This window comes from Eptesicus fuscus, chromosome 18, assembly GCF_027574615.1.
Source record: "Eptesicus fuscus isolate TK198812 chromosome 18, DD_ASM_mEF_20220401, whole genome shotgun sequence".
Taxonomy (NCBI): domain Eukaryota; kingdom Metazoa; phylum Chordata; class Mammalia; order Chiroptera; family Vespertilionidae; genus Eptesicus; species Eptesicus fuscus.
In genome coordinates this window covers 29119670-29137410 of record NC_072490.1, presented here as the reverse complement: position 1 = coordinate 29137410, position 17741 = coordinate 29119670, and the positions used below count along the sequence as shown (strand labels likewise).

General features: G+C 40.2%; 1 protein-coding gene across 3 annotated transcripts in view; it reads right to left on the bottom strand.

Annotated features, from left to right (window-relative positions):
- The window catches only part of PPP2R3A (protein phosphatase 2 regulatory subunit B''alpha), a 118072-nt gene that overhangs the window by 43043 nt on the left and 57288 nt on the right, over window positions 1-17741 (bottom strand). For all 3 annotated transcript variants that reach the window (XM_054729475.1, XM_054729474.1, XM_054729476.1), the window contains exons 6-8: window positions 10646-10732; window positions 7033-7189; window positions 4648-4696 (exon numbers count right to left, since the gene is read on the bottom strand). In XM_054729475.1, the coding sequence (XP_054585450.1) occupies window positions 4648-4696; window positions 7033-7189; window positions 10646-10732 (293 nt within the window). The remainder of the gene's footprint in view (window positions 1-4647; window positions 4697-7032; window positions 7190-10645; window positions 10733-17741) is intronic.

Genomic DNA, 17741 nt, shown 5'->3' with positions numbered 1-17741 from the left:
ATGGACACAGACAATAGGGGGGTAAGGGCATGAATGGGGGGGGTGTTGGGGGATAATGGGGGAATAAGGACACATATGTAATACCACAATCAATAAAGAAATTTAAAAAAAATAACAACATTAAACGTGAATGGATTAAATGCTCCAATCAAAAGACATCGAGTGGCTGAATGGATAAGAAAACATAACCCATATATATGCTGTCTACAGGAGACCCACCTCAGAACAAGGGACTCACACAGACTGAAAGTGAAGGGATGGAAAAATATCTATCAGACAAATGGAAATGAAAAAAAAGCTGGGGTAGCAATACTTATATCTGACAAAATAGACCTCAAAGTGAAGACCACAACAAGAGACAATAAAGGCCACTTTATAATTCTAAAGTGATCGATACAGCAAGAGGATATAACTCTGGTAAACATTTATGCACCCAATGCAGGCGCCCCCAAATACATAAAACAACTACTGGAAGATATCAGGGGAGAGATTGACAGCAATACAATCATAGTAGGAGACTTTAATACCCCATTAACATCACTGGATAAATCCTCTAGACAAAAAATTAGCAAAGAAACATCAATCTTAAACGACTCACTAGATCAGATGGACTTAATTGACATCTTTAGAACATTCCACCCAAAAACTACAGAATATACATTCTTCTCAAGCGCACATGGGACATTTTCAAAGATAGACCACATATTGGGACACAGGCAAAGTCTCTCCAAATTCAAGAGGATTGAAATCATATCAAGCATCTTCTCAGATCACAATGGCATAAAATTAGAAATCAATTACAGTAAAAACAATCACAAAAATTCAAACACTTGGAGGCTGAATAGTACACTATTAAACAATGAGTGGGTTACCATAGAGATCAAAGAAGAAATAAAATATATCCTGGAAACAAACGACAATGAAAACACAACAATCCAAAATCTTTGGGACACAGTGAAAGCAGTCCTGAGAGGGAAGTTCATAGCATTACAGGCCTACCTCAAAAAACAAGAAAAAATGGTAATAAACCATTTAACTCTGCAACTTGAAGAACTAGAAAGAGAGCAACAAGAAAAGCCCAGTGTGATTAGAAGGAAGGAAATAATAAAGATCAGAGCGGAAATAAATGACATAGAGACCAAAAAACCAATACAAAAGCCAAGAACTGGTTCCTTGAAAGGATAAACAAGATTGATGAACCTCTAGCCAGGCTCACTAAGAAGCAAAGAGAGAGGACTCAAATAAACAAAATCAGAAACGAAAAAGGTGAAATAACAACAGACCCCACAGAAATACGAAGAATCATAAAAAAATACTATGAGCAACTCTACTCCAACAAATTGGTCAACCTAGAAGAAATGGACATATTCCTAAAAAAATACGACCTTCTAAAACTCAACCAGGAGGAATCAAAAAATCTGAAGAGGCCAATAACTATGGAGGAAATTAAAGCAATAATAAAAAAACTACTTCCAACAAAAAGCCCTGGACCAGACGGCTTCAGAAGGGAGTTTTATCAAACATTCAAAGAAGAAATAAAACCTATGTTCCTCAGACTATTCAAAAAAAATTCAAGAGGAAGGAGCACTTCCAAGCTCCTTCTACGAAACCAGCATTACCCTAATCCCAAAACCAGATAAAGACAATACAAAGAAAGAGAATTACAAGCCACTATCCCTCATGAACATAGACACCAAAATCCTCAACAAAATTCTAGCAAATCAAATCCAGCATTACATTAGAAAGATCATACACCATGACCAAGAGGGATTTATCCTGGGGATGCAAGGATGGTACAACATCCGCAAATCAATAAATGTGATATACCACATAAATAAACTGAGAGGTAAAAACCATATAATCATATCCATTGATGCAAAAAAAGCATTTGACAAAATCCAACACTGTTTCTTGATAAAAATTCTCAGCAAGATGGGAATAGAAGGATCATACCTCAACATAATAAAAGCCATATATGACAAACCCACAGCCAACATCATACCCAATGGGCAAAAACTAAAACCATTTCCCCTAAGAACAGGAACAAGACAGGGATGCCTACTCTCACCACACCTCTTCGACACAGTACTGGAAGTACTAGCCATTGCAATCAGACAAGAAGAAAAAATAAAAGGCATCCACATTGGAAAAGAAGAAGTAAAACTGTCCTTATTCCAAGAGGACATGATACTGTACACAGAAAACCCTAAAGACTCCATCAAAAAACTACTAGACTTAATAAATGAATTTGGCAATGTAGCAGGATACAAAATTAACACCCAGAAGTCTATGGCTTTTCTATACACCAATAATGAACTCACAGAAAAGAGGAATTAAAAAAGCAATCCCATTTACCATTGCAACAAAAAAATTAAGATACCTAGGAATAAACTTAACCAAGGAGACAAAGGACCTATACTCAGAAAATTTTAGGACGCTAAAAAAAGAGATAGAGGAAGACATGAACAAATGGAAGAATATACCATGTTCATGGATTGGTAGAATCAACAGCATTAAAATGTCCATACTACCCAAAGCAATCTATAAATTCAACGCAATCCCCATTAAAATACCAACAGCATACTTCAAAGACCTAGAACAAATTCTCCAAAAATTCATCTGGAATAAAAAAAGACCCCGAATAGCTGCAGCAATCTTGAGAAAGAAGAACAATGTTGGAGGGATCATAATACCAGATATTAAGCTATACTACAAAGCCACTGTTTTCAAAACTGCCTGGTACTGGCACAAGAACAGTGGAACAGAACAGAGAACCCAGAGATTGACACAAGCCAGTATGCTCAATTAATATTTGACAAAGGAGGCAAGAGCATACAATGGAGACAAGATAGTCTCTTCAATAAATGGTGTTGGGAAAACTGGACAGATACTTGCAAAAAAAAAATGAAACTAGACCACCAACTTACACCATACACAAAAATAAACTCAAAATGGATAAAGGACTTAAACATAAGATGGGAAACCATAAAAATCTTAGGAGAAGCCATAGGCAACAAAATAGCAGACATCTGTCGTAGCAATATCTTTTCCGATACAGCTCTTAGGGCAATGGAAACTAAAGAGAAAATAAACAAATGGGACTACATCAAAATAAAAAGCTTCTGTACAGCAAAAGAAACCATCAACAAAACAACAAGAGAGCCCACTGCATGGGAGAACATATTTGCCAATGTTACCTCTGATAAGGATTTAATCTCCAACATTTACAAGGAACTCATACAACTTAACAAAAGGAAGATAAACAATCCAAATCAAAAAATGGGCAAAGGATTACAAGGGGAAGGTTAGGGAGAGGTGGGGGAGATAAGAGATCAATCGAAGGACTTGTATGCATGCATATAAGCATAACCAATGGACGCAAAACTCTGGGGGGTGAGGGCGAGTATGGGTGTGGGGTGGGGGGAGACAATGGTAAGATATGTACACATATAATACCTTAATTAAAAAATAAATTAAAAAAAAATGGGCAAAGGACCTAAATAGACACTTTTCAAAAGAGGACATTCAGAAAGCCAAGAGACATATGAAAACATGCTCAAAGTCACTAATCATCCGAGAGATGCAAATCAAAACAACAATGAGGTACCATCTCACACCTGTCAGAACAGCTATCAACAAATCAACAAATGACAAGTGCTGGAGAGGATGCGGAGAAAAAGGAACCCTTCTTCACTGCTGGTGGGAATGCAGACTGGTGCGCAGCCACTGTGGAAAACAGTATGGCGTTTCCTCAAAAAACTAAAAATGGAACTGCCATTTGACCCAGTAATCCCACTTCTAGGAATATACCCCAAGAAAACAGTAACACCAATCAGAAAGGATATATGCACACCTATGTTCATAGCAGCAGATGAATGGATTAGAAAACTGTGGTACATCTACACAATGGAATACTATGCTGCTGTAAAAAAGAAGGAATTCTTACCATTTGCAATAGCATGGATGGATCTGGAGAGCATTATGCTAAGCGAAATAAGCCAGTCAGTGAAAGATAAATACCACATGATCTCACAGAATTATGGATAACAAAGAACATTACAAACTATTGAACAAAAATAGACAGAGGCAAAGAAGCATCGAACAGACTGTCAAACTACAGCGGGAAAGTAGGGGAGGTTTTGGGGGGGGGTGGTAAGAGATCAACCGAAGGACTTGTATGCATGCATATAAGCACAACCAACAGACTCAAGACACTGGGGGCAGGGGGACGAGGGCAAGTGCCAGGGGATAGGGGAGGCCGGGGGAAGGTCAGTGGGGGGAAAAAAAAAAAAGACATATGTACTATCATTTGTAATACCTTAAACAATAAAATAAAATAAAATAAATTAATACTGTCTTATATGAAGCCATGACTGTATATATTGCAGGAAGTCTTGTTACACTTTTACTTGTAGTTCATTTTTTTAAAAAAAAAATCCTCATTGGAGGATATGTTTTTATTTATTTGAGAGAGAGAAGAAAAGAGAAACATTGATGTGAGAGAGAAACATCGATCAGTTGCCTTCCTTACAAGCCCTGACCAGGAATTGAACCTGTCACCTTCTGGTGTACGGGACAACACACTGGCAGAGCCACAGTGGCCAGGGCACTTGTAGTTCATTTTTTATTTTCAGAAAATTTTCTTACCTTGTTACTGCCCCAGAGAATATCCTTTCAATAATTCTGTTTGACGAAGCTAAATATAAGTAAGAAAGTACAAAGTTAGTTACAAACATGCTCCATAAAAGTAGTACTTTTGGAAAATTTATTTTTAGTAGTTACAAGCTAAAACATAATAATCTTCCACAACAGAACAGGAGTAGTTAAAATTTTACTTATGCCTAATTTGTACTTTTAAAAAATAAGAATATGAGGTGGCTTAATCAACAAATCAATCAATCAATCAATCAATCAATCATCCAATCAATCATTTTAAAAAATAAGAAGCAAATGGATGTGCCTGACAACTAGGATATATTTATATAGTTGAACACCAAGTTAGTTTTGGACATCCTGACAACTAAGACAAAAATGTATTGGTCATTTTATCTAATAAGACAACTTTTCCTCTAAAACAAGACAAATCTTATCCTAGCATTCATTTCAAGGAGGAACTGATTGATCATCGACTCCTAATATAAGGGATGTTTAGTAAAAAAAGGAGAATGCTTTTAAGTAGAATTTTACAAAATATACCAAAAGATACCATAAACATATATTTCTTATATTCTCATTCTATAAAAGTCCAGGGTATAACATGGTTTAATGTATACTTTTTAGAAATTCCATCAGTAAGTTTTATTCAAAGAGAGCGACAAGTATATCTTGAGACAGTATGTTGCTTTTGATGATAGATCCTGGAGTCTAGAATAGCATACCTCATTGTGGGTTCAAAAACACCCCAAAACATTAGTTTTTTAAAAAGAAGATGACAATGGATATCAGACCTAGGGATATGGACCTATCTCTTCTTTTAACAAGTGCCCCAGACAATGGCAAGCACACTAAAATTTCAGAACCAATGATAAGGTCTGAAATTAGAGAGCTAGCAGCTAGCAGCATCTAGCATAAACTTAGGTACAATCAGCATAAAAGGTAAATTAGTTTGGCTAAAGAATGTTGAGACTATGGATGTCAGTACAGTCATGTCTGGCCATGTACTGAAGCTTATATAAGGACCCTCTAGACTGGTTGAGCATTGGTTTATGGGGTTAGTAATTTGAACTAGATAGAACAAAAGAGGGTTGTATAGGAAAGGCAAGAATATTTAATTCCAAAGCTAAAGTATTTTTTGAAAGTCTTTTTTTTTTTTTTTTTTAAGATTTGGAAGATTTAGCCCTCTAAAACTGAAGATCATGTTGTCCAATTAAGAACAGGTCAGTGAGTGGGCAATTATGTAGTTTCAGTGGCCCATTCATTATGGAGGTCCAGATGACTGTTTTTCTAGACTTCATCTCTTTAACATGACTGAGTTGCTACGTGTAGATATACACTATTTTGGGATGTAATGAGTATTATGGTTATGTCAGAGATGGTGCTTTAGAGCCCATAGGCTTTTTCATGACCTCTAGTGGCTGGCTTATATTCTACAGATGACCTGCCACTGGTAATTAGAAAGTGCATCGCTAATAAAGCTGACCTGATGAATAAGGTCCATTTTTTTGGTGACAGGAAGGCTATGAGTACTTGAAGAAGTAGTACATTTGAGTATTTTCCTCTTCATGCCTAATTGGCACCTGAGAATCTGAGAGGTAGAACTCTGTTTCTTAAATATGAAAGTTATATGAAACTTAGTATCATATGCTAGTAGAATGAATCTTTTTTAAGATGTATACAGACATGCCAAATAGCAGAAGCAAAATTCAATGCATTTATTTAAGATTTGTACTCTGCTGCATCTAAAAGGCTTTTAAGGTTGATTTAAGAAAAATCAACAGTGCCTGAGGAGACATGTGAGAACTGAACAGGGACAATCTTATGAGAGAAGAATGAACCACTTTATCTTGGTTAAAAATATTAAGTCAGTCGGTTCTAAGTTTTCTACGGCTAAAAATGAAGCAAAAAGGAGTATGTGATATATAATTTTTTGTTTTCTGACAAAAGAAAGCACAAAAAATTCATTTGCAAAAAAATATATTTTCTGAACTAAATTCCTTTTAAAAGTAAGTTTTTATAAGAGTCCTTCGAAACATTATTTTTATCCATGGGTGTGTATAAATACTATAAAATGAGAAATTTATAAAGGAATATACATATTCTCTTTCAAATAAACTTCAATTAAATTCATAATCAGAAAATAAACATCACAGGCTCTCCAATTCATCAAAACTAAGACTGTAATTGCTTACTTACCTCCATACCCCTTCTCCTACACCTGGCTTCTAAATAAAAAATTAGTATTTTCACTTATTCCCACTTTAAAATTCTTGGCCCTTTATGTTAAAAAACAAATTCTCCATAATGAGGGGGGACAATCTATGTAACTCTTGCCTTCTTCAAAACAGTTAAGTCTCAACATCTATAGAAACTCACCTTGGTCATTGTATCGAGACAGATCGGCCTGGCTGATGTAGAGGTCATGATCACTATCTAGTTCCCAGAATTTACAATAAATAACATAAAAATGTTCATAGGAAAAGTAGTCTGTGATTTGGTTTATATCTTCCTCTTCTTCCAAAAGCGCTAGAGTCTGAAATGGTATGAATAAAGAAAATTTATTTTAAAATTATGAAAACCCAGCTTTGGGCATTATATAGAATCTAGTAAATTTTTCTTTTAAATTGGATTTAAAAACTTGGTTTTAGTATCAAATCAGGAACTTTTAATAGGTAACCTCACTCTCCCTTTAATCTCCTGATCAATCTATAAGTATTAACACATTTTGAACCAGTAGTTTTATTGCTAGCTTTACCCAGTGGCCAGATAAGTTTCTATTGAACGATTACAAAAAACGTTTTACATAAATGTTAAAGGCACGCTTTAAAGTTAAATACCCATTGCATTTTGAAGTTATTTATTACATGTTCTTACAAGCTAATATCTTTTTAAAGAATTCTTGTGATTGGCCCCAAGCCTTAGAACAGAAAACATGAGAATCTTTCCGTAATGTGTTAATGAGCTCTGTAATATGCTTAGCAAAGGGTTAGATGCTATGGAGGATTTAAAAGCAAGAAAAGGGAAGGATCATCACCAAGGGGACTGCAGCCTATCCGAGGCCCCCAGACCAACAAGCACAGAACAATTAAACAACAGGCTTAGTTACATGGCCACATATTGACATGCTTTTAACTTTTCAGTTATGCAATGACATCTATTCTATTATGAAGAGTGGGCATCCACATATAGGGTTTTTCTTTTCTTTTTTTAAATCTTCACCTGAGGATATTTTTCCCATTGATATTTAGATAGAGTGGAAGGGAGGGAGGGAGGGAGAGAGAGAGAGAGATGTAGGAGAGACACATTGATTGGTTGCCTTCTGAACTTGCCCAGACCATGGCTGGGGATAGAACCAGCAACCCAGGTATGTGCCCTAGACAGGGAGTCAAACTTGAGACCCTTCAGTGCTCAGGCCAACGCTCTAACCAATGAGTAATACTGGCCAGGGTGAAACTTGTATGGTTTTATTAATCAATGTCACCCTAATAAATTCAATTAAAAAATGAAACACTAAAAAAAAAACCCCAAAACTAAAAAAATCAGCCATATAAAACCATATAATACATATATGTCTTTCTATATATGAATAAAACCACAGATAAATGGGTTCCCTCTAGGGAAAAGGGGGTGAAATGGCAGGGTAATGAGATAAATAGTGACTTCAGATTATTATTCTAGATAATTTCATGTTATTAGAATACCAGAGGCCCAGTGCACCCATTTGTGCATGGGTGGAGTCCGGCCGGCCCAGTCCCAATTGGGGCAGATCGGGGCTGGAGGAGGAGATGGCAGGAGGTTGGCTGGCCAGCCTGCCCCTATCAGGGCCCAGTCAGAGTCAGGCTGGCTGGGGGAAGGGGTTGTAGGCGATTGGCCTGCAGGCCCCACCCCGATTGGGGTTGGGGGGCCGATTGGGGGCAGGGCCAGCCATGGGGAGGGGCTATGGACCTGCCAGCCCAGCCCCCAAATGGGTGGGGGTGCCGATTGGGGGCCAGTGGCCTGGGGGAGGGGCCATGAGTGGTTGGTCGGCCGGCCCTGCCCCTGATGGGGTGGGGAGGGATGATCTGGGATGAGGCCGGGTGGGGGAAGGGGCCGCAGGAAGTTGGTGGGCCAGCCCCACCCCCTATTGGGGTGGGGGTGGGGGGGTGATCAGGGGCGGGATCAGCTGGGGGGAGGGCTGCCAGCCTATTAGAGTGGTGGGGGTCCATCGGGGGCGTGGCCAACCAGGGGAAGGGGCTGTGGGCCTATCATGGTGGGGCGGGCTGATTGGGGGCAGGGCTGGCCAGGGGGAAGGAGAGGGCGTTTGGCCGGCAGCCAGCTCTTGATGGGGTGGAAGAGTCTGATCAGGGGCAGGCCAGCAGGGGGGAGGGGCCATGAGGTTGGCCGGCCAGCCCCACCCCCTGATGGGGCCAGTTTGCTGGTCACAGTGGGCGTCATAGCAACAGGTCATTAAGGTTGTTATGGCTGTTACGGACGCTGGCTTTTTATATATAGAGATTTTATGAGCATATATTCATATATAAGAGGAAGGCTAAGGAGAGGGGTAAGGAAGAAAATAGAGAGGAGAATAAGTCATACTCTAGGAAGCACAACACGAGTTCTAGTTCTAATTCAGCCACTTACTTGCTGTTTGATCTTATCTAAGTCATTCAATCATATTTGGGCCTCACATTTTATCACAAGTTTTAAAAAAGGACTATAATGATTCAGAAACTACAAACTCTAATATGCTTCAGGAATGTGAGGTGTAAGGCCTCTTTTAGGGAATTATTGCCATCTAAACCCAATCCATATCACCTACTGAGAGCCCAGGCATACACAAGGTATGCAATAGATATTAATAATAACTGATGATTACTGTTCATTTTAGAATACAAAAAGTTTATATATCTATTATGGGCTGCTAATTTTGCCAAGTCTACATTACCTTGTCCCAGATAAAGTCAGAAAAAATATACATTAAATAAGGTCGTCTTAGCCTAAACTACTTTTAGTATAATTCATTTAAAATGAAATATTTCATTTATTTCCAAGTGCAAACAATTTCACCTTCTTCAGGATAACAGAGGCTTGAACAATCCAGCATGAAGATTATCTCGGTAAAAGGCTCCCACTAGTGGTCAGTACTTTCTCATAAAATAAATAAAATAATTGAATAAAATGCACTCTTTGTTAGAAGGAATTTTTAGTACTTTTCTCCAGCAGGAGCTGGATAAAGAGTCATTGTTGAAACGATCAAGTTGAAATTCTTCTATTTCTTTTGCAAGGCCCTTCCCAACCCCACTCCATCTCACCCCTCAAGCCTTATCACTGGTCACTCTCTGTGGAGCCTTTGGCCACTTAAGACTGTCCTGTAGTTCCTGAACGTGACACTTTCATGCTTCTGGGCCTTGCTTATGCTGCTTCCTTTATCTGGAATACCCTTTTCTTCTAATTTCTATCTTGGTAAACTCCTGATATCTCCAAGGTCAAGATCACATGCCAGTCCTTCTGTGGTCTTCTTTGCATATTTATTATACTTTTCTGTGGAATTTTTCAAGTCAGGTGTGGCAGTGCACTTTCTTTCTTTTTTTAATACTGTATATTTTTAATGATTCTGAGAGAGAGATAGAAACATCAATGATGATAGAGAATCATTGATTGGCTGATTCCTGCATCCCCGCTACTGGGGATCGAGCCCGCAACCAGGCATTTGCCCTTGACTGGAATTGAACCCAGGACCCTTACAGTCGGTAGGGTGACACTTTATTCACTGAGCCAAACCAACTAGGGCAGTGCACTTTCTCTTTTGCTCTGCAGTGCATGTGTTGATGTAAAAATCCCTTATTATTCATCTTTGTTCCTCCCAACACATCTCAGTTATCTGATAAATGCTTAATGACTGAAAGTAGTGACAGAGCTTCACATACAATGAGCACTCAAATATTTGTTAAATGAAGTAAAAATATTATTTAAATTGTTCCTTATATGTGAATTTCAGTGAGAGGCATACTTGCAAAAAGTTGCTTTTTCTTATCTCTGTCGAAGTAATTTTCCCACTCCAAGATCTGTTCACTGTGTAGAATATTCTCTGAATAACCTGGTTCCAAAGGAAAACAAAACCAGATAAAAACATTAAAGATATCAATTACTTCACCAAAGGCCACTGCATCTTATCAACATACTTTATAAATCAGATAAATTTTGGCTTTTAGATTATGTCAAGTATGATTTATAATAAAAATTAACTCTTTAAAAAAATCTAAGTAGCTTTTTTTGGGGTACTTTGGTTTTAATTGTCTAAATAACATAGAAATCCTATATTCTTAGTGGTTTTATCATGGAAGAGGTTAGATCCTTTTATTTTATTTTTATTTTTGTTAATCCTCACCTGAGCATATTTTTCCATTGATTTTTAGAGATAGAGGAAGGTGGGGGAGTGGGGGGACAGAGAGAAAGAGAAAGAGAGAGAGAGAGAGAGAAACATTGATGCAAGGGACACATCTATTGGTTGCCTCCTACATGCGTCCCAACCAGGGCCAGGAATTGAGCCTGCAACTGAGGTACGTGCCTTTGACCAAAATCAAACCCAGAACCCTTCAGGGCCAACGCTCTATCCATTGAGCCAAACTGGCTAGGGCAAGGTTAGAGTCTTTTAAAATGCTATTTTAATACAATAATACAAAAAGGAAAGACATTTGGACACCTATCCAAAAAGATCTAGTGAGAGACTAAACTACCATTCTGCTTCTGGATTCTTTAGCAGAGTAATTCTCAAACAGAACAGGGAACAACTAGCCTCAGGATGAAGGTCCAGACTTCTGCTACTCAGCATTCCTCACCCCACCCTGCTATCAGTGCCAACTCCTTCTGACCCTTCAGAATCTAGCTCAATGGCCAACTCCACAGGAAGCCCCAGAATAGGGGCTGGGGTAGAGCTCCGTCTTCTGTGCTACTGCTGTCACCTGTCTCCTTCAGTCACTTTGTGCTTATATTCTAAACACTGGTGAACCTGACCATCATCACCTCTAAACTCTATTGCATGCAAGTGCCTGACATGGTGCTCTGTGTATATCAGATGGTAAATTGTTTGATAATTTTTTTTTTAAATTGAGGTTAACTAATATACATTAGTCAGGTGAACAACATAATGATTCAACATTTCTATATATTGAGTAGTGATCACCACAATGAATCTCCTTAACATCTGCCACCATACATGAATTTCCCCCCACTTTGTGATGAGAACTTTTAAGATTCACTCTCTTAGCAACTTTCAAATCTGCAATATGGTATCACTGACTGTGGTCACTATGCTGTACATCACATCCCCAGATCTTATTTTATAACTGGAAGTTTATACCTTTTGACTCCCTTCACCCATTTCTCTCTGCTTCTGGCAACCACCAATCTGTTCTCTGCATCTATGAGATTGGTGTTTTTGTTTTTGTTTTTAAGATTCCACATATAAGTGAGATCATACAGTATTTTCCTTTCTTAGTCTGACTTATTTCACCAACCATAATGCTCTCCAGGTTCATCAATGTGATCACAAATGGCAAGACTTTATTCTTTTTGTATGGCTGAATAATATTCCATTGTGTAGAATTTTCTTCATCTATTCATCCATTGATGTTTATATATCTTGGCTACTGTAAATAATGTTGCAATTAACATGGGGTACATATATCTTTTTGAATTGGTGTTTTCATTTTCTTTGAGTCATATGGAAATTCTATTTTTTTAATTTAATAAATCTTTATTGTTCAGATTATTACAATTGTTTTTCCTTTTTCCCCCCATAGCTCCCCTCCACCCAGTTCCCACCCTGCCCTCTGCCCTTACCTCCCCCGGCACTGACCTCATCCATAGGTGTACGATTTTTGTCCAGTCTCTTCCTGCATTCCCCATACCCCTTTCCCCCTGAGAATTATCAGTCCACTCCCTTTCTATGCCCCTGATTCTATTATATTCACCAGTTTATTCTGTTCCTCAGATTTTTAATTCACTTGATTTTTAGGTTCACTTGTTGATAGATATGTATTTGTTGTCACTTAGTTGTTCATAATTTTTATCTTTACTTTTTTCTTCTTCCTCTTCTTAAAGAATACCTTTCAGCATTTCATATAATACTGGTTTGGCAGTGATGAACTCCTTTAGCTTTTTCTTATCTGTGAAGCTCTTTATCTGACCTTCAATTCTGAATGATAGCTTTGCTGGGTAATCTTGGTTGTGGGTTCTTGCTATTCATCACTTTGAATATTTCTTGCCACTCCTGTCTGACCTGCATAGTTTCTGTTGAGAAATCAGCTGACAATTGTATGGGTGCTCCCTTGTAGGTAATTAACTGTTTTTCTCTTGCTGCTTTTAATATTCTCTCTTTGTCTTTTGCTCTTGGCATTTTAATTATGATGTGTCTTGGTGTGGTCCTCTTTGGATTCCTTTTGTTTGGGGTTCTGTGTGCTTCCTGGACTTGTAAGTCTATTTCTTTCACCAGGTGGGGGAAGTTTTCAGTCATTATTTCTTCAAATAGGTTTACAGTATCTTGCTCTCTCTCTTCTTCTGGCACCCCCAGAACTCTGATGTTGGTACGCTTGAAGTTGTCCCAGAGGCTTCTTACACTATCTTCATATTTTTGGATTCTTTTTTCTTTTTGCTTTTCTGGTTGAGTATTTTTTGCTTCTTTGTATTTCAAATCTTTGACTTGATTCTTGCGTTCCTCTAGTTTGCTGTTGGGTCTCTGTATAATATTTTTTATTTCAGTCAGTGTATGTTTAATTTCTAGTTGGTCCTTTTTCATATCCTCGAGGGTCTCGATAAATTTATTGGCCTTTTCTAGGAAATTCTTGAAAAACCTTATAACCGTGGTTTTGAATTCTATATCCAGTCATTTGTTTTCCTCCATTTCTTTCGTTTGTGATCTGTTTCTTTGTCTCTGCATTTTTGCTGCTTCCCTGAGTTGGTAGGGTAGCTTTGTGTGCTAGATGTTCTATATGGCCCAGTGGGTCGGCCTCCCGTTACCTGAGGTGGACACTCTTGGTGCACCCCTTTGTGGACTGTGTGTACAGCCTTGTTGTAGTTAAGTCTTGATTGTTGTTGGTATCACTGTGAGGAATTGACCTCCAGGCCAATTGGTTGTTAGTATCAGCTGTGTCTATGCTGGGAGACCTTCTGTGCTGGAGACAGCCTTATGGGACCAGACTTGCAAAATTGCAAAAGCCTCTGTGCTCAGCTTGGATGGGGCGGAGTCTCAGGGCTGAGCAGACAGTCTTGGCTTCCCGTCAACCCTGCCCGAGGCCCCTGTGTCTCAGTGTCCCTCGGTAATCGCTGCAAGCACCTCTGAGAGAAAGCTGCCCTCGAGTTTCGCCCGCTGCCAGACAGTCCAGTTTCTCCCCCAATGAATTTGGATTCCCAGATTCTCGCCTGGCACTGGAGTTCAGAGCAGTCGGGAGCTTCCGGTTCCCTCCAGCCAGTGGCGCAGTCAGCAGTCAGCCCTCTCTGCACGCACTTGCGCGCGCCCCTCCAGACCTCTGCCTTTCGCGGCTCCCCTGAGTTTCTGCCTGACAGTCCAGATTCCCCCCATAACAGTGTGGGTCCCCAGGGGCTCGCCCGGAACTGGGGTTCAGTGCATTCAGAACTGGGGTTCAGTGCAGTCAGGAGCTTCGGACTCCCTTCCACTAGGGAAAGCCAGCAGTAACCTCCGCATCAGTCTTCTCTGCGTGCGCTTGCGCACGCGTGTGCCTCCAGACCCCTGCCCGCCGCTGCTCCCCTGATTCTCCGAGTCTCCATGTGCTTTTCTCTCTACCTGACAGTCCATACTCCCCCCATATGAGCCTGGGTCCACGAGGTTTTGCCCGGAACTGGGGTTCAGTGCAGTCGGAACTGGGGTTCAATGAAGTCGGGAGCTTCCTTCTCCCTCCTGCCAGAGAAAGCCAGCCAGGCACTCAGCTGTCCGTTTTCTCTGAGCGCGTGTCTTCGTACCTCAGCCCTTTGCAGCTCTTCTGATCCTCCGTGAGCTTTTCTCTTTCCTTCTAGTTGTAGAATTTCCACTCAGCCAGCTTTCCTGTGGTTCTGGATGATGTCTGTTCTGTCTTTAGTTGTAGTTTTGAAATTGTTGTGTGAGGCAGCAGTTTAGGTGCTTACCTATGCCGCCATCTTGATTTCTCCTGGAAATTCTATTTTTGATGTTTTAATTTTTAAAATTGATTAAAGGAGAGAAAGAGAGAGACGGAGAGAGAGAGAGAGAGAGAGAGAGAGAGAGAGAGAGAGAGAAACATTGACGTGACAGAGAAACATCAATCGGTTGCCTCTCGCATGCGACCCAACCAGGGATCAAACCCACAACCTGTGTATTGTATATGTGCCCTGACTGGGAATTGAACCTGCCACCTTTTGGTGCACGGTATGATGCTCCAACCGAGCCACACAGGCCAGGGCTATTTTTAATGTTTTGAGGGACCTCCATACTGTGTTCATAGTGGTTAGACCAATTTACATTCCAACCAACAGTCCACAAGGTTTCCCTTTTCTTCCCTATTATTTCTTGTCCTAATATATAAAAACCCTGGGTCCGTCACATCCACAACAACCGGAGGCTCGACCAAGCAGAAGTCAGTCCTGCAGTCAGCGCTGGGTTGCCGTGGTGACCCAGTACTGACTGCTGGGGCTGCAGGCGCGGTGACCCAGCACTGACTGCTAAGTGGGCTGTGAATCAGACCCGGAGAGAGGCCTGAAGAGAGAAGCAGGGTCTGATCCGTAGCCTCTATGGCAGCTGTTAATCAGCACTTGCCTCTCTCTTTCTCTCCGGGCCTGGCCAGCAGCCGCACCTCCATTTCTCTGATCAGCGCCACCTTTCTAATCAGGCCCCGTTGATAGGCCCAGAGACGCTGACTGGCATAGAAACCGACCAATCAGAACCAAATCTGGGTGAAGTGTGAGGAGCTAATGGCTGCATAGGAGGCGGAGCTTTTGATGCTGACTGGCATAGAAACTGACCAATCAGAACCAAATCTTGGTCAACTGTGAGGAGCCAATGGCTGCCTAGGAGGCGAAGCTTGACGCTGACTGGCATAGAAACCGACCAATCAGAACCAAATCTGGGTCAACTGTGAGGAGCAATGGCTGCCTAGGAGGCGGAGCTTTTGACACTGACTGGCATAGAAACTGACCAATCAGAACCAAATCTGGGTCAACTATGAGGAGCCAATTGCTGCCTAGGAGGCGGAGCTTTTGACACTGACTGGCATAGAAACCAACCAATCAGAACTAAATCTGGGTGAAGTGTGAGGAGCCAATGGCTGCCTAGGAGGTGGAGTTTTTGACACTAACTGGCATAGAAACCGACCAATCAGAACCAAATTGGCCGGCAGAGGAGGGCAGTTGGGGGCGAGATCAGGCATGCAGGGGAGAACAGTTGGGGGCGAGATCAGGCCGGCAGGGGAGGGCAGTTGGGGGCAACCAGGCTGGCAGGGAGGGTAGATGGGGGCAAGATCAGGCCAGCAGGGGAGGGCCATTGGGGGCAAGATCAGGCCGACAGGGGAGGGAAGTTGGGGGCCACCAGGCTGGCAGGGGAGGGCAGTTAGGGGCGATCAGGCAGGCAGGCAAAGGCAGTTAGGGGTGATCAGGCAGGCAGAGAGGTTGGGGTGATCAGGCAGGCAGGCAGAGGGGTTAGGGGCAATCAGGCAGGCAGACAGAGGCAGTTAGGGGTGATCAGGCAGGCAGGTGAGCGGTTAGGAGCCAGCAGTCCCAGACTGCAAGAGGGATGTTCGACTGCCGGCAGTCGGACATCCCCCAAGGGGTCCCCAGTTGGAGAGGGTGCAGGCTGGGTTGAGGGAACCTCCCCTCTGTGCACAAATTTCGTGCACCAGGCCACTAGTCTTTTTGATAATAGCCAGGTATGAGGTGATATCTTATTTTGATTTTGATTTGCATTTCCCTGATGATTAGTGATGTTGAGCATCTATCTTTTCATGTACTTGTTGGCTATCTGTATGTCTTCTTTGGAAAATTGCTTGCTAAATTAATGAGGTATCACCTCATAAAGCTTCAATGATTTCATACCATTCCTTGACCAAGTTTCAGTGGCACACAGTGTAGACTTTTGTGTTACATTTGTGATAGAAATATATGTGTTGGATTCATAGCTAGTTGAATAACTCTGTTCAGAGTTACGAATAGTATGGATGCCAACTAAGAAAAGTCTCTAATTAGTATTTTATATAAAGCAGTATTGTTGTCTATGATTTACAGATTGAATATAAAAAGTGTCTGATTTATAGATTGAATATAAAATGTGTAGAAAGGGTTAATATAGTCTAAATTATTGTGAAAGATATTACTAATGGAGTAATGCTTACTCTTGAGGAAAAATTAAGTGTAGAGGTGTCCATGATCTGAATGACTATCAGGTCGAAGAAGCTGACTCTTTTTGTTGTCCCAGAGGGCAGAACTAGAACTACTAGATAGAAATGCCCTTATACAGAAATGTTTCAATATAAGGAGGAGTTTCCTAAAATTAACTCTCTGAGGCAATGGGCTGTATGAAGAAGTGAAGTTTCTTCTCTCCACTATTATTTAGGCAGAAGTTGTAAGGATTCCTGCATTAAGTGGGAGATGGAACTGCCTGGCGTTTAATTTTCCAACTGGCCCCAATTACTCCAACTCTGACTTAGGTGTTTTAGGGCAGAGAATGTGTCTTATTTAACACTGTATTCTTAGCACTAGCTTGGCTGAAGTTCATATAAAAAAGCTGGAGGACTTTTAGCATAGGAAAAAAAAAAAATATAAATACATATATATATATATACACATATTTATTTATCTATCTGTAGAGATAGATATTTTCCTTTGTTGAACATTATATTTTTGTGCTTATTTCTCAATTTTGAATATAAATTTATCTTAAAGTCTAACTTTCCTATCAATAAATTTTATATTTATATACTCCTCAGATATTTTATATTACTTATGGAATACTATTACACTTAAAATTATAAATCTTTAATGTGCATTTTTGCTTCTTATTTTACTCCTTTCTTGTTCTATTTTTTGTTTTTTGACAGAATTTTTAAAATTTGCAAACATTTATAGTGTTAAATATTTCCTATTTT